Here is a 21,378-nt window from a genome sequence, read left to right on the forward strand (position 1 = left end):
GCTCGAAGCCGGCTGATCAACAATTTGATTCAAGAAATGATTTTATTGTCTCTATAAGGATCCTCCAGGGAATGAATATTGCCCGTATAGCTATGCCACGTTAGAAAACGGGACTTCAAAATTGAGGACAAACATAATATTCCACCCGAAAATAGACCTAGCAAGTCCCGCTGGAATTCGAACTTCCGTGATCAAGTTGGTTTCAGCCACATTGAGTTTTACGTGTACACGTTCTATTTACTACGTTACTGTAGTTAGACTCGGTCTATGTCTGTACAAATTTAAGGGCACTGGACACTATTGGTAGTAGTCAAAGACCGGTCTTCTCACTTGGTGTTTCTCAACATATACATAAAAAAAACAACCTGTGAAAATTTGAGCTCAATCGGTCGTCGAAGTTGCGAGAAAATATTGAAAGAAAAATCGAAATCAAATTGGTAAAACTTCATTTTTTACTTCTTTCTCGAAAACTTTGTTACTTCAGAGGGAGCCGTTTCTCATAGTATTTTAAACTATCAACAGCTCCTCATTACTTGTTACCAAATAAGGTTTTATTGCTAATCATTATTTTGAGTAATTAACAAAAGTGTCCACTGCCTTTAAAAAAATAAATGTTGGGAAAGTAAACTTTAGCCATGAAATATAATTTTAACGATTCAAAAAGACTTGACCTTTGTTTTCGACTTTACCTAAGAAATTTGCCCAACTAAAGTTCATGTTATACCATTGAACCTATGTAATGTTTGCACACATTCGGGCATGGTGGTGAAAATAAAATGGGGTTTGTACAAAATGAAAATCGTCGGCCAAAATTAGAATTTTGTTTTCACTGTTAATACAAAGGTATAAAAAATACTATTTATAATAAATGAAAATGAAAAATTATCTTGGAGAATAAACAAACAGTAGTTACACAGAGAATAAACAAACAGTAGTTACACATTCCGTGAAGATTATTTCTGAACTGGCTATAAACAGTTTATTTTAAAAAGGTCAACGACCAAAATGTGCGATACTACGACTGAGCTTGAATCGTTACAACATAAGATGTTAAAAAATATAGGACGTTATGATTGGGACGTTACTTATGAAAAGGCCAACCGGTTTTAGTTAACCAAAGGGCAGGAGCGGAAAACGTCTTTGTGTCACAGCTGATTTTGATCAACCAAATGTTCATTTCAGAACCCCCCCCCCTCACTCATTAGAGATAGTCATTACATGGTGTTACCGCAAACTAAGTTCCATATCATAGATATCTTGATCTGGGTTCCGATGAGGTCCCACCCTTTAAGGGACAGTATGACCCGGTTTCTGGGTCAAAATTTACCAGTCAAACTGGTTCCAGAATTTACAATACTAAAACAGTACAACAACTACACACACAGGGTGAACCATAATACTCGGGGAGTGTACTGTAGCCCCTGTGGGACACCACACGAGTCACGTATGTGACTTCTTAATTTTCGTATCATTGTCAAAACTTTGACATTGTCAAAAGGTTTATATAATGTGTTCAAAGATGGCCAGTACGATGTGATGCGGTTGCAACAGTGTTTTTACAGTACCGGTCAAACACTAAGGTGTGTCACACCCGCGTGAAATTGAAAATGGCTTATTCATGTGTGCGTGACGCTTGCGCGTGCCCCCGGCATTAAACTTGTACGTGTACAACACAAGCTATAGCTCACGACGACACCAAACTACAACTACTAAAAGAGAGTACCCAATTCTGCCAAAACAGCACACTTTGTCTTTTGGTAAGAGTGCGAATAAGCATTTTTTTAAATGGAGCAATCATGCAAATGAAGTGGGTCAAACACTCATGCAAAATGGCGGGGAGACAAAATATCACATTTGATATTCAAATTCAATGGTAGGTGCCATGCAAGTTTTATGAAGAATATTTAAAAAAAAATAACACCAGACACTGAACAGTTGTTCATTTTATATGTACCTCTATTTTGTCTCCGATAGCGGCGCCAGGTTTCTCCAAACATCGAAAGTGACGTTGTGTTGCTGTAGGTCAGACTCAAGAAACACTTTGGTGCAGTTTTGAAGGTGGGAAAAGCAGATGCATAATACACAAGGACGGCCCACATCCATACTGATTGTGTTTATTTTCTCTGTCTTTTCGGGTTTTTTTCTTCTGACGACTGTTTTTTGTTACAGCAGTTCGAAAAGTTGACAGAACTAGGACAGCTAACTTTGAATCATAATGATATTGTAATTGGTGAGGACCGCACCTTCGTAAAGCACTCACTTTGAGCCGTTAATGTGCAACCCAAAATTTCTGCGTTATTAAAGCTGTCCCCTGACTGAAAGTTCAGAGTTTGAACAAGGTCAACAAATTAATCAACTCTTTATGAATAAAGTTTTAGAGTAATTTTATTTTGAATCTGGGACAGACTAACCCGTATTATTGACCCAGGTTATTGACCCATGTTATTGACCCACGTTAATGATCAAAGGTTATGGAGTAAAATTACTGACCCAGTTAATTGACCAAGTTTATTGACCCATGTTTTAACTTGATAATTTAGGCTCAGATGCTGGTCAGTTCTAAGTCAAGTATTGACCTGAAAGTATATGTGCGCTTGACTCCAGATCCAAATAATTAGTTTAATAAGTATTTTTTTGTGTGAATGGCCGCATAATTAAAGCAAGTAAATCACAACAAAGCAAAACTGCAAAAACATGATGTTGAATTTTTCTGATTTGAAATTGGGTTACTTCAGGTAAATGGATTTGTAATTTAGTCAAGTATTCAGACTGGACGTGGTGAACGTTTTAATGTCCCCATTACGTATTTTTTTTAATTAAGCAGACAAAAAATATCAATGACTGCGGTGAGAATTTGACCTCTACGTTTTAGAGATCACACAACTAAAAGAATAATTATAGTGACAACCAAATCAAGACACCTGACTTGAATAGATTGGCACACCCACCATGAAAATATCAAATAGGTATTATAGTTTATGAAAAATCTCTCAATGTAAAAATTGCAGGGAATTCAAAATGTAGTTGCGGATACAGAATAGCGGTGCCAACACCCTGCCAGCGCTTGGGGAGAAGCAAAACAATTATATCAAAATTAAAGAAATGGACCATCAAAAAAGTATCATGATAAAAAAATATATATATAAAATGAACTGAAATGCAGGTATTAGTTCGCCCCATTGATATAGAATTGTTGTGGTCTCTCTCCATAATTATTAGCCGCCGATTGCTGCTTTAAATTGTGTTTTGTAATTCCCTCACACTCTGGCATCATCGACTCGCAGACTATAAACCGATCAATGTGTTCTCCTAATCCCCCCCTCTTTTACTCTTTCGACTTTGCGAGCAAACCGTATCCATTCAACACAACCGAGTAAACTGAAGACGTTTGTGGAGGAATAATGTAAGATTTATCCGAATTACTTATTCTCCAATAGAACATGGGCCCAAGTTTCATGGCTTGATCACCATTCTCTCCGCTTTAGTGCAAGCACCCAAATTTCTGCGCTAGCCCTGCTTCTGCAAGCTCTGATTCTTTGCGTACAATGAGCAGAGCCCTGAAATTTGGTCCTGGGCCCAAATGGCGCTGGTAACCGAAGAATTCTGCTCTTTTAGTGTGCCATGCAATCTCGTTCTCAGTGTGGCACGATCTCACCAAAACATTTTCCATAAGAATGCCTTGTCTGAGGCATCGATACGGCGCACTGATCATGGGGTGGTGAAGGAGGCTGTGCTCCATGTAAAATGCACAAATCTCAATCATTGGCCCTTTTCGAAACCACTGCTTCGGCTTTGGATTCGGCACTGAAGAAAAGTATGGCGGACAAGCACTACCAAATATTCATGCACTCCGATGGGATGAAGTGAAGATTGAAAGAGAGAAAGAGGAGTTGATTCTGCGGACCACCGCGTTATATCTCAGCCATGCAGAGGTTTTGTTTGAGCCTTTTAAACACTAAGCGCTAGCCATTGTACCATGCATTTTGTTTAACCATCAACACAATCAGAGAGTTAAGGCACTGGACACTATTGGTAATTACTCAAAACACCTGTTAGCGTACAAAATTAATTGGTAATGAGCAATGGAGAGAGGTATAGATAGTATAAAACATTGTGAGAAACGGCTCCCTCTTAAATAACGTAGTTTTCGAGAAAAAAGTGGTAAATATTCCCCTAAATTTTATTTGAATTTGATTTCGTGACTTCAGATTTAAATTTTGAAGTCCCGAAATCAAGCATCTGAAAGCACACAACTTCGTGTGACAAAAGTCTTTTTTTTAGTCCGTTATTATCTCGGAACTTCGACGACCAATTCAACTTAAAATTTGTACAGGTTTGTTGTTTTGTGCATAATGTTGAGGTACAACAAGTGCGAAGACTGGTCTTTGACAATTACCAAATGTGTCCATGTGTCTTTAAATATCAGTTAAATCAGCTATAATAGGTATATTATCATGATTATACATATTATCAGTTTTTTGAAAAGTAAATTGAAAAGATGTTCAAAATCAGAAAAAAAACGATTGCTAATTCAATTAATTTTAGGCCTATAATTATGGTTAAAGGTGCATCAACGTCATGCTTTGTTTTGAAAACTTCGCAGTTACACACGTGTGTCAATTCAAAACCCGCACTCTAACCTATTCGGATGCGTTTCGGCATTAAGGGAGTTAAAGGTGAGAGGTCAACGAAATGTCCATTGGACGCTCAACCTGTGTTTTCATAATTTTTGTTTCGTCCGTGAAAAAGCTCGAAACGTTTTGGGGAGAATAAAAAAAATAATTAAGATTACTTTTAGCACAATCTGATCAAAATGTTTACCACGACTTCTTTTTTACCACAACACGCAAATGAATGTTTTAAATGGATGCGATGATCAAATTATTTTGGGTGTTTTTTTATAAGGGTTTATCCGTCTATAACACAGACCATGCATAAATATAAAAAAGTAAATAAAATGTGGTTTTAAGAAGAAAAAAAAAGCTGGCATAAACAATAAAATAATGTTACAAGACCTGTTTTCCCAAGAAGACGAATAAAAAAATAAAAAATAGAATTGCGCCCACATTAATCCCAAACCAACTTTTAATTCTAGTCTAAGTCTTGTTTTGCTGGTTCTTTAGACAAACCAAGCTTGAAAGAGCAATAACTGATACGATCTTCTTCTTCATTTCAAAACCACTTTTTTAAAGTTTGAGCTGCATTTTATTCCTGGTTAATTAACCATTAGTTACAACATATTGGTTTCTATATTCGGGTTATGAACAACAATGTCAGTGGAGATACATTGAATTATATAATAACTATAATGTGCAAACTAGTTTGTGATGGTCGAGTTGTCTTTTCAAGGGGAATTCAGATTAGACACACCACTTTCTCAAACCATCTTGATTTTGTTCTCTATCTAAAAGGGGAGAGGGGAGGAGTGCGGGGAGGAACGTGCCCAGGGCACCACCACAAGGGGACAACTCAACCGAGTTTTGTTGTTTGGTTAGTTTTGTATTACCGACGATGCTCTCCATCTTTACTTAAAACAAAGCCAATCACCTCAATAACTAAATTTACCAAGACAAAGTCTGCAAAGGGGCACCATACTCTAGCCTTGCCCCTCCCCCTCCCCCGGTGCTACGAACCTAAGCTACATCATTAGCAAATAGTCTGTCTCCTTTTCATGAAAAAAAATATATATAAACCATTTTTGTAGTGGTGTAAAACGGGAACCAGACATAACTAACCGGACTATTAGGCCGAAAGGGTGCGAACAACAAATTCCTTATCAGTGCTATGTAAAAGGCCTTATCCATAGTGAGGCAATAATTTAAGAAAGTGCACACAAAGGCATTCGCTTTCCTCAATATACATGTGACTAGTAAAAAATCAACATTATTTTTTAGTAAACACTAAGAATCGATTTAAATTAGTATATTATTAGTACACATTTTTTTTTTTTTTTTTTTTTTTTTAAGAAAGAAAGAAAGATGGACTATAAAACGTGCGTATCGTTGGTCGGATTTGAAAAATGTTAAATAAATGGTCTTAGTATACCTCATCCGAATACCAGATATACGGTTATTCGAATAAGCATTAGTGTAAACAAATAACAATAATTATGGCGAGTATCTTGTGGCTTGTTCCGAACATCTGGAGTTAACATAATATATATATCCTTGTATATCCTTATTTATAACTTGATATTTATTATTCTTATTTGTATAACTTACTTATAACTTGTGATATCGTTGGTTCGAGTAATATAAGTTGTTACATTTGGTCCGAGTAATCGTATGTGGTTATGACGTATAATATAGGTGGATTTTTTAAAGCCAATGGTTAATTAAAAACAGGTTTGAAAATGGATTCGATTTATGGTATCAACGAACACATAAGAACATAGCTAAAGCAGCGACCAATTTGTCAACCGGTAGTCAATGTTCCATAGGCCCTTTTCGAACCCACGGCTTTGGATTCGGCTTCAGGCTCCGTTCTCTCGTCTGAAGCCCATGTGCTGTGTGCACGTACGCGAAGCAGAACAACCGCGGGCCAAGCTAGCCTGAGCCGAATCTGGAGCTGAAGCCGTGGTTTCGAAAAGGGCCTACTGGCCTTTATGACTTGATTCAAGTCCCGTTCTCGTGGGAGAGGTCCCCAACTAGCAAACAAGCCGTATATCAGCGCAACGTCACCGTTAACATGTAGCTGTTGTGGTCCCGGGAATTGGTTGGGGTGTGGCCGGACGCGACGATAGGCAATGGGATTGGAAATAAAAGGACTTTCACGGGATTGGGACTTGAAGCAAGTCTATGGTGGCATAATGCATGCAATACATCCTGGGTACCAGGCAAAATCGCTAAATGGTAGACATTTAGTGGACTAGAGTCCCCTTGCCCGAACTTGCTCATCGATAGAGACAGTTTGTTTAACCAACTGAATTATCACACTTCTGTTACGAGTCTTAACAGTGGTGATTAATATTAGTAATCACGGTTTAAGAAAATGTATTTAATTTCGTACAATAAGAATTTACCCGGTTCCGGGCCCCAAGGGTCATGACCACTCCTGGGTCAGTTTGTTTACTCATAATGTTTTGTAGCGTTGTCGTTTCTGTCATGGGTGTTTTCCCTTACATTGTTGCCTCGTTGTATTTTCTATACTTGTACTGTTGAGGTCGAATAAATAATATTAATAATAATGATCCTGAATCTGTGTAAACCTGATCCAGAAATGAGTCAAGCTAACGGAGAATCCGCGTTTTAACTAGTTTCGGGTCAGACTGACTCAGAAATGGATCAGGCCCCTGGGACCAGATGAGTCTGGATCAATATAATCCCATGCTCCCTGATTAGGCTCCCTGATTAACATAACAGTTTCACTAGTTGTTTTTCTTCTCCCAAACAAACGTATTTTTGATTGAAGTCAAGAGAACTTGCTGGAGCTTCTAGGAAAAACGGATGCATGAAGCCTCTGTTAGAATTTCGTTATAGCGACACACGTTGGCTGCCAGTTTCACGAAGGGTAATAAACTTTTACAACGATATTTACATCGGCCGGTTGCTTGCCAGTAAAGGTCAACAAATTTAGTTAAAATTGTGACACATCGACAACGATTAGTTTTTTTTGTAGTTGGTTACAATATGCAAATGCACGACAGCCCAACTGCTCTTGAAAATATAAACAATTGCTTATGACCAAAAACAAACTGCTTTAAAAAATATGCTTAAAGAAAATAAGAAATAACTGTCAAAATGATATAAATTTGTATGAAAAAAAAGAATTATTTTGAGAAAAAAAGAAAAGAAAAAAAATGACTGTTTAAAAAAAATTAAAAATTACCGCTTTTGAAAACAAAAAAACTAGGGTATGACGTTACTAGCATCCACGTACAAAAACTTGCGTAGATATTACAATTATTTCGTGCATTGTGCGTAATATTTCAGAGGAAAACACAGTTTGTTTGTTTGTTTGTGGTGAATGATCTTTTAAAGGTAGTTCAGAGAACAGCATTCAAAAGTGGGGGGGGGGGGGGGGGTATTTTAGCGGAAAACCATGCGATGCAACTTTAAATGGGCCTAAGACGTAAACATGGGTGAGACATCATTGATCGAATCAGCATGACACTACGTATGTACACCGTATATCCACACCGTACATATCCAACGAATAAAAATAACTTTCAACGTAATTCTTCAGAGTGAACCTTATTGTTTTACTTAGATTGGGATCTTTACTTTCCATAAGATGTGTCTTAAACCTACGAATTAAAAGTCTTATATACTGAGAAGCACGAGACTGCTCGATACCTCTTTCTAGTTTACTTTCAAAGTGAAAAAAATGTTGTTGACCTTGTTTTATACACTCCGTGTTCGTAATGAGCAGAATTCCGTGCCAAAGGGGCCTTACCCGGAAAGTGGTTTAAAAGTGAGATTTTAACTCGTTATCTGTGTAAGTTTGTCCCTAATTTGTGAAGATCTGGAAAATGGCGATCAGAATGGTAGGTACCGGTTGTATAAAATTAAGTACCCCCATATTATGTTTTTGATCACTGCATGCCCCCTCCAACAGCCACACCAAATAAAATGATATAACTAATATAGAATTCTACAAAAAATACAAAAAATAACGATAGTGGTGAACGCATAAAAATAAAAAATAAAATTAAATGGTTACGCCACTGATGACGTAAACGAAAAGGGGGTTCTTTATCGTTCGATATCGATGATTGAAAATGTGTGCGCTCAAATCAATAATATCCAAACCGAGGGTGGAAGGCGAAATAGTCTGGTTCCTTTTTGTATGCCTGTTTAATATTATGATTTATTACTGTTGTTGGACGCAGGGAACATGACCAAGATGGTGGCATCATGATAACGGTTTAAAGTTTGATCAGTGTGGTTTTTTTGGTCAAGGTCTTGTACAGTTAATATTTCCATGGCACACTTTGATTGTCAGTGACGCGGTTATGGGTGGTTTGACGAACAAACCTTGAGGCATAATAATTATTTGGTCCTTAACTATGTAAACAAATTAGGTACTTGAGTACAAACGTACATTGTATTGGCTTAAATAGCCTTCAAGGCTATCTTATCAAAATATATTTTTTAGACTAAAAAGACGAAAATCAGACTAAAATTAGGATGAATATGATTTGCTTTCTTTTATGAAATAGACACTGGAAGCCGAACTGTATTTTCCAAGAGCAAAACAAAATCGGTGATCAGACTAAAGTAGGAGGATTATAATTGCAGATTCTTGTTTAATGAAATGGACAGTCACTGAGCTGTCCAAAGAGTGACCTACCCTTGCCAGGACCGTTATAATGTAATCAAGGCTTTCTACAGAACAAACCAATAACAATATCGCAGAAGACCCCATCTTCATTTGGAGGGCAAATCTCATGGGAGAATCGGACGGTCATTTTGAGTCAGCAACGAAGGTATCTATATTTTATTTCCTTATCACAAAAACTTAATTAAAGTTTGCTTGTTTACCCGAGACGCTCTGGACCTCTTACACTAATTGCAGCAGGGACATAGGTAAGTGTAGGCTGTTACGATTGAATATCACGGTTGAGAGACTAGAGCTGTGCGTGGACATGGGATCCAACGACAAACCATACCATCGCCCAGTACCACAGAGCATGGTCTGTCCTTACTCTATGGACAAACCAACGTTACTCGCTCGTTAAAAATGCGAACTCAAACATCCAAGTATTAAAAACCAACCATTACTGGAAAAGCTTATGTCAGTAAAGTCAGTTTGATATTTGATATTGGATATTAACATTATGTTTGTACAACAAATATCAATGTCGCTTTTCAGAATTTGACTGTTGGACATTAACATAGGTTTCTATATAGTGAACAAACAAACTGTACAAATACGGGAATGTCCAATATCCAATACCCAAGAAGCGTCACTGATAATTTGCTGTACAAACAATGTGTGAAACTCCAATATCTAATAACTTAACTTTACTGTCACCTAAAGCATGAATGTATTTTTCAAAACCCAAGAACTTATCGGCAGTGTGCAATTTTACGGCTCTGCTTCCATGGATTAATGTGGTTATTATACGACACCCTGTATAAATCACACATGCCTAGTTCAAGGGTAGTAAGCACAGACCACACACTAAACCACAATTTAGGAAGGCCAATTCGAATTGAACTCGTGTTTTTGTATAGGTTCAATGTTTGCGAACGAAGAGTGAAAGTTGTGTCTTTTCGTCTTTAAGCTATTCCAACATACTAGCCAGTGGTAGAGCCTAATATTTCGACTAATTGAATCCCGACTCGCGTGTATTCAAATGCATTGTCTACGAAGAGAGAACGTTGTGTTCGAATGCAACGAACTTTCACTTGCGTTTCGTACTCAGTTTACTGCCGCGTTTCTTCGAAAGAAATTGTGCACTTTCACGATAGTGGATTTAATACTTCTGTTGTAATATGGTTCCACTGTTGGCAGGGAAATATTGTGAAAAAAAAACACACTAATAATAGGAAATATCTACAGTAAAGATATCACAAACCCATAAATATAATGAAGTAGGAAAGTGCAGTTGTCACCCGAAGTCTCCCGATTTGGGGCAGTTGGTATCCTCACTGGATGAAGTGGGATTTATTAATTGAAAGGTGAACCTTGATATAATGTGTAACGGAGGTCTTAGGCCGTGTCCGAATTGGCGACTTCGGCTACAGCTACGGCTAGGGCGCGCACGTCTGCCTATCCTTCAACACTGACAGACGCGCTGATCTAGCCGTAGCTGTAGCCGAAGTCGCCAATTCGGACACGGTCTTAGTTAAAGGCACTGGACACCTTTGGTATTTGCCAAAGACCGGTATCCCATTCGCATAAAACAACGAATTTGTGAAAAGTTTGACTCAAATGGTCATCAAAATTGCAAGAGAATAAAGAACGAAAAAACACAATACTTGCCCAAGGCTGTGTGCTTTCAGATACCCGATAAAAGGCTTCAGGCCTGATTTTTTTTATTTTTTATATTTGAGTGAAAACTACCACATTCTCAAAAACTACGTTACTTCAGATGGAGCCATCATATCTCACATTGTTTTATACTATCAAAAGCTGTTAATTGCTCATTACCAAGTAGGTTTTTATGCTTACACTTATTTTGAGTATTTAGCAATAGTGCCCTGTGCCTTTAACCCATAGTTACTCCAACTGTCGATCGGAGACCGTTGTCTGCACACAATTGGGAAAGTTCAGTTTCAACCAGAGTGTACAATATTGTGTATTTTTTATCTCCTCCATTTTTTGAAGGTTTGTTGAAATTAATAAACAAGTAAATTTATCCCAATTTGAAGTTCGGGTGACAAAACACATGTGAGCTCAATGATAATTGACAGCAGCGCATGCATCATCCACACCATGCAAATATAGCACAACATACTCCGTTTTGGTTTTTAGACAGAGGAGGTTTGCGTAACCACAGAAGCAGATGAATACCCCCCTCTAGAGTTGGGAGGAGAGCTTACTTCTTGGCAGAGGATGGTCCTCTTGAAGGCCTCTCTGAACCTTGCCGACATGATGTTGTAGAGTATCGGGTTGATGGTGGCACTGGTGTACATGAGCACGATGGACAGGTGGTAGAGGAACGGGAAATAGGCGTTGGTCAGCCCCTCCGACCACTCGTCGATGTTGAAGTTTGGTAGAATCCGTATGATGTGGAAAGGTAGCCAGCATGCTGCGAAGCAGCCTGCCACAAGGGCTGGTGATGATTAAAAAATCACAAAATGAAGTTATTACAAATATCAGTACATATAGGTGTATGTAAGTTCGAATCTCCTGCTCAGAACTATAAGGTCTTTAATGGCAATTCCATTCAGTACGTAATAATCAAAGGGTTAAATGAAAGTTTACTTGGAAAAAGAATGTTTCTTTTTGCCAAGCAAAATCACTGTTGATCACTAAACCTCAGCTACCAGGAGCTAAAAAAATATGCAAAAAGCAGTTTTGCGAAATCCATACAAATTGCACTAAGGACCTTATAATTCTGAGGAGACGAAATGCAATAACCTAGACATAGACATTAATACTTATCATCTAGCTAACAATCGCGTAGGTCTTTTCCAGCCTTAATTTACGTTACTCCGGTCACTTCCAGTTAAAAAAGTCATCAGTTGATTTGTTTTACTTCGGGTTTGTGTCAAAGACGTTAACCACAAAATTAGTCTTAGACATACATGAGAGGTTATTTTAAAGTGACTGTACAGCAACTGTTTTGACAAAAGAATATCAAAGGTCCTGATGAAATTTTTTACCAAAATCACATAGATCTCTCGGTTAAAATCACAGTAAAAAGGAATGATTATTTAAAATTGTTGGTTTGTTATTACGCATAGCAACTTTGTTGGCTCGAGCTTCCCCACAAGCCGGATAGGCATAGACCGTGTCTGGATTGGAAGCCACAGCTACAGCCGTAGCTGGTGTCGAAGGGAAATCTAGCCCCCTGAGATTCTGTTCCCCCCTGGTGAGGTAACATTTGCTGGAGTCAAAAGAGGGCGCTATCAGAAGAGGTTTGTACACAGTTCGCATTTGGGGTGGGGACACATTGTCCCCAGGGAGACAAAATCTCCTGCCTCATTGGCAATTCAGTTTTGGCATATGCAGATATTAAATTTAGTGCTAAACAATACATGATGAAAATTGTTTTGTCAACCTTTACCGAACCTTTAAATTTGAGTACGTCTATGACATTTTCTTAAGTAAATTTAACGTTTGTAAAATACTCACCTAACATTTTCACGATCTGTCTTCGGGATTTCTCGATCGAATTTTCTTTCTTCTCCGTGTTATTAACACCATTTCTGTTTCGAGTCCGTCTGGAGTTCCTCCGCACGGCCACCTCCACGTTGACCCCGTACAGCACCCTCGCAATCAACGAGTAGAAAATGGAGATCATAATCATCGGGATGAGGAACAGTATCGTTGCGGACGCGATATAAATGTAGTCGATGATCGACTCCCACTCCAGCGTGGGCATGTTACACACGGTCGTCTCGGCGATGCCCGGGCACACCTCAAAGGTATCGTAGCCCAGGAACAGCGGTATGCTCATGCAGAAGGAAAATATCCAGATAACGACGATGATCTTGACGGTGCGGGTGTGCGAGACGAAGGTCTTGGCCTTAATCGGGTGACAGATCGCGAGGTAGCGCTCGGTCGTGAACGACGTGATGCTCAATACGGACGTGAAAGTACAGGCCTCAATGAGAAAGTACCGCAACCGGCACATGAAACGTGTATACGTCCAGGGCCAGGCTTTTAGCTCGTACGCTATCTCCATGGGACCCGTTAGCAAAAGGATCAAGAGGTCCGAGAAGGCCATACTGACCAAATAATTCGAAGTTGTCTGCAGAATCCGGTTTCGAAGAATCACAACAATGGTCAGTAGATTTCCTATGATACCAACTATACATAGAAGTCCGACTACAGTGATGAACGGTATGACCTGGAGGAATGGGTAGTGCTGGGGGTACATGATGTACAACAGGTTACCGATCAGGTTATCGCCCTGTATTTCATAAAGGTACTGCGCACATATTCCTTCCTTCTGCAAGAAGCAGGATGTCACAATATCGTACAAGAATTCCGACGCGTCCGTGTAGTTATGTTCCTGGATTGTCTTATTGTCCGTCAGGTACTCGTACGAGACATTGCACAGGTCCGGGCCGTCCATGCTGAACGCGGCGGAGTAATCGTAACTCGGATCCATCTCAAGAAAATGGACAAAGATCGCTCACCGATCTTTTAAATTATTCCAGTTCATCCACAACAAATTAAATTTCACACTGATTTTGGTTTCCCGCTCAAGACACGGCAACCTTTTCGTGCACTTACGGTTAACTAACACGAGCAAACTCCCTGGCTCAATCTAGTATAATTGCTTCGGATCAATAAAACAAAATTACGGCATGGCAATGTTGTTAACAGCCATCCGGTGGGTTGCCCCCTCACACGAGTAAAACAACGAAATAAATAAGTGCACTTTTTTATTTAAAAAAACACCGCATGAATAATGTGGTCGGTTTATATTCAAGTCGTGTTCATATCACTCCACGAGGTTTCATTAAAGTACACGAATGGATCACCCTCTCTCTTGTAAAATAGACTCTTCGCTAATTCTCGCCTGTTCATGTGTAATAGTCGACCTCTCAGAGAGTTCACCTCCTGCAGCTCCTCATCTCTCGACACAGCTTTTGCATTCTGGTCATGCGCTTCTCAAGAGAGACGCATCTAACACGAGAAGGTGCGAACACCAGTGCTTAAGATCCGCCTTAATGGCTTTTTGCTGTGGGTTTTGATAAAGTGGCCGAAGCCGAGGTGTGATGAGCTAATAAATTAGTTGCAGGCGCTTTGAGTGGTGAGGCGATGGCGTCATGTACCACAGTTAAAGGCTGTTCCTTGTTGGTTGACTGATGGATGCATAAATCTAGGGGGAACGACAAAGCACGAAGTCAGTAATGGTTATTAAGATATCATTATTAGGTTAGTATAACATGCAATTGAGTAAAAGATACAGTGTGGCTTTGTGAACAAATAAACGAGAACTGCGTTGACAATTCATGAAAACATCTGCTTGGATGTTGCCCATTCAAAATTCTAAACTTGATTATTACGAATTCCTGTTGCAACATTTGAACACTGATTAGTTCCACAGTCGAATTTATTTTTGCGATTCACTACTTTCCCCAGTAGATAAACCACTTACAATGATGAAAACAAAGTTACAAGTCTCTAACCTTAGACTCAACCGTTGCTAAATACAACTGTGTTTGATAGGCATACCCTTAAATTGCATTGTTTGTAAATTATCAGTACTTTCGATATTTTCATAACTTCAGTGTGCTTTTCATAGAAACAAAATATCGCTATAATTTGGTTTGCTCATGGCTTTCGATAGGTTTACCAGCCACCCGTGGGTACAACACGATGGTTCGGGACATTGCACAAGGCCAGGTCTGTAGAATAACGCTTTAATTCGAACTTTGCAGTCGAGTGATGGGCAAACAACAGACAGCCGCGAGTGAAGTGTGTATTCCATTTAAAACAAACCAATTCAAGTATGAAAACAAGAAACGTGCTGTCGTGTGCCGTTGTCCGGAGATAGTATAAATAAAAGGAATGCAAATAAAACAATATTGCAAATGTAATTATCGTAAGGTCATAAAACCATGTCACGTATGGGTTGATATCGTTCACCAAAAATGCTTTGTATTTCAGGAGAGACACCATTTATACATATGGTATTTTCATTACCCCAAAACAAAGTGCCCCCAAATGTTTTAATTTATTTTATTTATATATTTTTGATCATCACACGACCGACCATGAATAAAAATTAAATGCGGACCATTTGACCCATGGGAACAATTCAAAACAAACGCCAAAACAAACAAACTAACAAACAAACAGAAAACACCCCCAAACCAAAACAAAACAATTGACAATTCTCAACAAAACTATCCCGACTACCTATTCCTTAGCCTTCAGTCAAGCCGCTCGGAGTATCTGGAAAATGAAATAGAGCAGCAGAGTTCTTTTATAGTTTAACCTAAGACGCGTTTTGACTCAAGGCCACATTCCCCTCATTCTAATTTGATTTTATGTATGAGTGAACCGTTTGCTCAAATATCCAGCTGCCAATCAAAATTTACTAAGGCATCATACTGGAAGGTGACTGATCATCTTAAAATAATGCCCTAGTTAATTTTGTCTTGCCCAAGTATTGGAGCATTTGCATTGGGCGTCACAAACCGTAGCACAGCTAGTAGTCGTCCCACAGCGCGAAATCATTAAACTCACTTTTTTTTGTGGTTCGGACAGCGCCCACTGTTAACTGATCCCTGTGAACGGTTTAACACGCCATCGGATCAGCAGAAGGTTTTGTTGTTGTTTGACAAGAAAAAGGTGTCAGGGCAATTTGTCTCGAGGAGAGAAGTAAATCCGGACTGTAAGGTGACACAGACTGTCTGGGTTTTCACCTTTTGGCAAGAACTGGCACATCAGAAAGGTGAAACGAGACCCACAAGGTGCTGCTCTTAAAAGCTGTGAAATTTAGCACTAAACAAGGTTCAGGTCATACTTGACAGCTTGCGTCCCGTCACAAATTAGGATTAACCACAACTACAGTTACCAATTGCCGTCAGTGCTTTAATTCTTGCGAATGCAAAGCGAGTTTTGGCGGTTTTCGCAGTGAAGGTTTCGCAATGGTTGAGCACAAGTCAGCTGTTGCGTGTTGCGAATTTGTGACGTCAACATTACTGCATGTGCACTCGCAGGAAAAGTATGGACAGGGCTTTTAAGTACGGCTAATTTTTTATCTACGATCCAGAAAATCTTCCACTGCAGAGGGGAACAGTAGAACAGTGTATGATATTCAACCATGCTGATGGGCACGTGGTGGAGTTTGGAGTAATGTTCTAGCGTTCCGAATTTCCAATTCCCCTTTACTACTCCATCCACAATACCAGGCAGTCCCATAATGTACGTACACAACAGTCATCCTCTATTTAATGTGTACGAACATAATACATATCGTGTACGTAAATAGGTATTGTTTACGTACACGATAGCAGCGTTTATTTTTATTTGTATTCACTGTTCTTCCGTAGGTCACAACTGTAGTTGGGACAAATCTTATGTTGGGACAAAACAATATGCATAAATGAAGAAACATGGTGAGCCAGTCGCACGCAATGTCTATTGGTCACTTGGCGAGTCAATTGGTTACTGAGCTGTTTTAATACGTGATGAAGGAACTTGGTCCAATGGGCATAATCAGATCAATGCTCCATTGCGTGTTGTGTTTATTAACCCAAAAAGCTCTCTGAAATGAAAAAAAGGAGTTCGGCCTGGTCAGGCAGGGGGTAATGATGAACTCTCCAAACTTAATTGACCTGGATCATGAGTCCCGTGGGGTATTGACTCATTTACGGGGGTTCATGCTAGACGCAGTCCCCAGTCCAATCATTTGTGTCAATTAGTGCAATTGGCATAAAGACGTTAATTATGCAGAAGTTGGTGCTAAGAACATTAAAACAAATGCAAGGCACAACCCTACTGAGTATACAAAATGTGGTCAGCTATATGAAAATTGGCCTGCATTAATGCAAACCGTATCTGTCCGTGGCCCATCTGACGTCACACTTCGAGGATCATAAATAAAGTAAGATACCATCCTTTAGAACCTAGCAGTTCCCTGCCAAATGACCTCACATTTCGTAAGGTACTCATCACTAAACCAAATACTTCATAGGCTTTTGACACTTTTTTTGTGGTCATTGCCAACCTTCCCAACCATTGTAAAAGTAACCTACTTTCTTTGAGGTTGCTATTTTTTGCTCCAAGGTCACATTTTTGTGTGCCAAATCTAAAATGAAAAAAAAATGAAAGTGCTAAAAACAAACATGTGAAACATTCCGCTTCATCGGTCCATGCATTCCACAGGAAATGTCGAAATGAAAGTTACGCACCGGTAACGAATATCGCAGATATACACGAACTGTGGACATGGTTTTATGTGTTATTCGTTCGACTTAAAAGTTGAATGGCATAAAACAAGTACGGGTCTATTATTTTTTTTTATTTGTTACCATGTACACCGATGTGTGTTAGCACTGTATACTCAGTAAATTCCCGAGCTATGTGAAATAAAAAATCACTGGCATATTACTCGGGTGGGATTCGAACCCACGACCTTTGCAAAACTTACCAACTAGATTACTAGAACCAACGAGATTGCCCGGTAGCTAGAGGCAATTCGACTCGTCAGGGCTCGGAAAGTATTCAGGGAAGGGACAGTGCTATTAACACGCATTGGTGTATATGGGTGAAACCAAATCTAATACTTTGTAGGAACGGGTCTCGATCCAATTTCTCAAAAGAGGTCATCCATAACTACAATTTCGCTTCCCGCACATATCTATATCTACAAATATTCCTTTGTCCAATATAAGTCATTGGAATGTTGCTTTTGTTTAGTTGTTTATCTTGACGATAATTCGTAAGCGTAAAGTAACTGATAACTTTTGTTAGAACAACATCGTATCACTTCGTTTTTATACAAATCTGTTGAAACAAAATAAGAAGGAAAAAAGCTAGTAAACATTCATCTAGGGCAATGATCCTGTGGATTTTCTTTGCACTTTGAAAGAGGGAAGACTTGTAGCCCTCTTAAAATGTAGTTGAGCCTTGTATATATGCAAACACACACCCAGTGTATTTTGCCATCTACGCATTCGATCACAAGTTCCACAAATCCGAACTTACAGCTCTATCCATGCGATAATCTGTTTTGCCCTTTTCACATTTTAACAGGTAGCGTGACAGGTGTTTGAGGAATAAGACGTAGGGTGTTTGTTGAGCGTGAAACAAGGCTTTCTGCTTCTTCTCACCCATACACCCTCGCTTCGCTGCGATGCAGAAAAAATGAGCCATCAAATCAGCCCTTTTTCCAAACTCACTGCATATCTTTAGAAGTCCTTCCTGGTACATGTTTCCCTCCACCCTACAGTCTAGACTTTAGGCAGTGGACACTATTGGTAATTACTCAAAATAATTATTAGCATAAAGCCTTTCTTGGTGACGAGTAATAGGGACAGATTGATGGTATAAAGCATTGTGAGAAACGGCACCCTCTGAAGTGTCATAGTTTTCGAGAAAAAAGTAATTTTCCAGGAATTTGATTTCGAAACCTCAGATTTAGAACTTGAGGTCTCGAAATCAACCATCTAAACGCACATAACTTCGGGTGACAATGGTGTTTTTTTCTTCCATTATTATCTCGCAAGTTCGATGACCGATTGAGCTCAAATTTTTGCAGGTTTGTTATTTTATGCATATGATGAGATACACCAAGTGAGAAGATTTGTCTTTGACAATTACCAATAGTGTCCACTGCCTTTAAAAGCTTCCCTAAGTTGTATATTCATTACGTTTTCTTCTTCAAGCCAGTTAGCCTTTACCAATAGTGGCACTGTACAATGCCAGACTTGGTGTTGACATTTATATATACCAAAGAGTGAATGAAGTGTTAAAATAACACCAATGGACATGTTCTTTTGCAGAAATTTGAGTTATTATATCAGCCAATGTTTTGACCTTTGCTTTTTTTCCTTTAGTGTGTAACATTGATTATGTTGTAAGTTTAACACCCAGGGTTTTGCAGTGTAGCCTTGTTTGGGGCGAACTTGCAATCAAAAACGTCAACTTAACCTGTACATGCAGACAAAGCAAAGTAAGGTAGATTATTCTTTATTTTTCGGTCAATACAATGACAAAATGACATTACCTTGAAACACCTTCAGATGTCTTGGGGTTGTGCAAATCTAACCATGTCCACCGAATACTGACTGCTGCTGTCACTGGTCGTTCACCCAGCCACGTGTATACCCCACTACAATATGTTAACTGCACGATTGGCACTTGCTACCATGGTAACCTTTGATGCCAAGCTTGACCCTAGGTCATCCGGGGTCATTCGGAGCTGCTCCTTTTTTCTTGATATTATTTAATTTATGATTTGTACGCCTGGTCTGCAATCGTCTCGAAAGTCAAATGGATCTGTAAGACAAAATTGAAATTGTTAAAGTTCAAAAGGTAAAGGTCAAAATGTACAATATACCTTTATCACGGTGCAGCCACCTTAAATTTCTCCCATTGATATCAATGTTACCAAACCGAGGCTGGAAGATTAAAATAGTCTGGTTCCATATTACAAGATGATTATTAGCATGCATAGTTGTTATTCGATACGAGGAACACGACCAAGATGGAGACAGCATGATAAAGGTCTATTGCAACCGAGCAGAGTCGGGTATCAGACCTTTGCACATGCCAGCTTTGGCTTTAACGTACATCAAAAACATCAATTGCTGCTGATTTCGAGCATTTTTTCAGACAGCGGAGGTCACATCAAAGCCACTTGAAACTCAGAAAAAAAGTGCTTCAATTCAAAGCTTTTTAAATTCTACTCTCGGTTCAACCGAGTAGAGAAAACAAATCCCCTTAAGTTTTAATATCTCGACTCGCATCGCCCTTCGGAGAAAAGATTCCGACATGAGCGTCATCAAAATACCGGCTCCGTCTTCAATCCCTCTTCCTTCTCATCAAACCACTCTTATCTTGACGGTACCAGATTTGGATCAAAGTTGATGCACTTTTAAAACGCCGAGCAACGAGGACATCCTCTGTATTATTGGTCCGATCAATGAGGGGAAATCAGGGTGACCATCTCAATGAGAGGAGGAATTTAAAAGAGGTGACGAGGGAATGAATAACTCCCAATGCCGCTCCCCGATTACAAAAATAGTCTACCCATCCAAACAAGAAACTCCAATAGTGCCTTCAAAATCTTCTGACGTTCACGTTCACGTATTTGCATGCTTATAACATGCATCTAAACCTCCCCATGGATGGGTGGGGTCGAGACCCGGTCGCGACAATTGTGCCTCTGAGCAAGACACTTCACATCACAAAGTTGCTTCACACCACAAAGGGTGCAGAGAGCTGCTACAGCAGAGAGTTATGCTTTCAGCAATTTTATGCTAAGTAAAAACAACCAAGATCAACCCCATTTTGAACATGTCAACTGGTTAGCTGATAACCTTACTCTGGTAAGCATAATTTTGTTGTGCTAAGCAACTTTTTGTGCTCTATGAAATTGTGCCCTGGTGTGCGATAGGTTGATACATGATAAGGTACAGAGTCTCTTGACGTGAACGATAAGCACACGTTTGGCTGCTGGCGCTGCATAGTCCTAAGGAGCTAAGTTTTTCATGTATGCTAAGGGCCCAATGAAAGGGTATTAGTAACAATTTATGGCGTGTTCGTGCGGCACATGTTGCTTGAAACGGCACCTAAATACTGATTTATTGGCGATATTGTTTCATGCATAAAAATGTTGGTTATATATTTACCAACATGTTTCTTCAAAATGTTTATCACAAATCACACGTCCGTGTCTTTAAAGGGTCTGTGAACACTTGACGCATCACAATTTAACCTGTTTATTCCGCTCCAGTTCAACCAGCAACGGTTCAAAGAGAGCATAAACATATTGGTTAATTTCAAGGTGTCGTGGTCTTTGGTATCGTTGTGTTAGATCACTGGCATTTTAAAGGCACTTGATACTATAATTACTCAAAATAATTGCAAACTTACTACAAGCAAATGGGAGCCGTTTAGTGTATTAAACGTTGTGAGAAACGGTTCCCCTGACGAAGTAACATAGTTTATGAGAATGAGGTAATTTCTCAATCAAATGAATCAAGTATTAAAACATAAAGTTCTTTATTAGGCATATGAAAACACACAAATGTGTGCAACAGGGGTGTTTCTGTGAGTATTCTCTTGCAACTTCGA

The 21,378-nt window shown here is 39.2% G+C and overlaps 2 protein-coding genes across 3 annotated transcripts in view; both read right to left on the reverse strand.

Moving 5' to 3' along the window:
- LOC139949578 (uncharacterized) overlaps positions 1-21,378 on the reverse strand; it is a 222,733-nt gene that overhangs the window by 21,479 nt on the left and 179,876 nt on the right. The window lies entirely within an intron of this gene.
- LOC139949577 (growth hormone secretagogue receptor type 1-like) overlaps positions 1-21,378 on the reverse strand; it is a 206,504-nt gene that overhangs the window by 12,105 nt on the left and 173,021 nt on the right. For both annotated transcript variants that reach the window (XM_071947976.1, XM_071947977.1), the window contains exons 6-8: positions 19,307-19,578; positions 12,748-14,446; positions 11,490-11,722 (exon numbers count right to left, since the gene is read on the reverse strand). In XM_071947976.1, the coding sequence (XP_071804077.1) occupies positions 11,490-11,722; positions 12,748-13,729 (1,215 nt within the window). In that variant the 5' untranslated portion in view covers positions 13,730-14,446; positions 19,307-19,578. The remainder of the gene's footprint in view (positions 1-11,489; positions 11,723-12,747; positions 14,447-19,306; positions 19,579-21,378) is intronic.

The sequence above is a fragment of the Asterias amurensis genome, chromosome 17, assembly GCF_032118995.1.
Source record: "Asterias amurensis chromosome 17, ASM3211899v1".
NCBI classification, from domain to species: domain Eukaryota; kingdom Metazoa; phylum Echinodermata; class Asteroidea; order Forcipulatida; family Asteriidae; genus Asterias; species Asterias amurensis.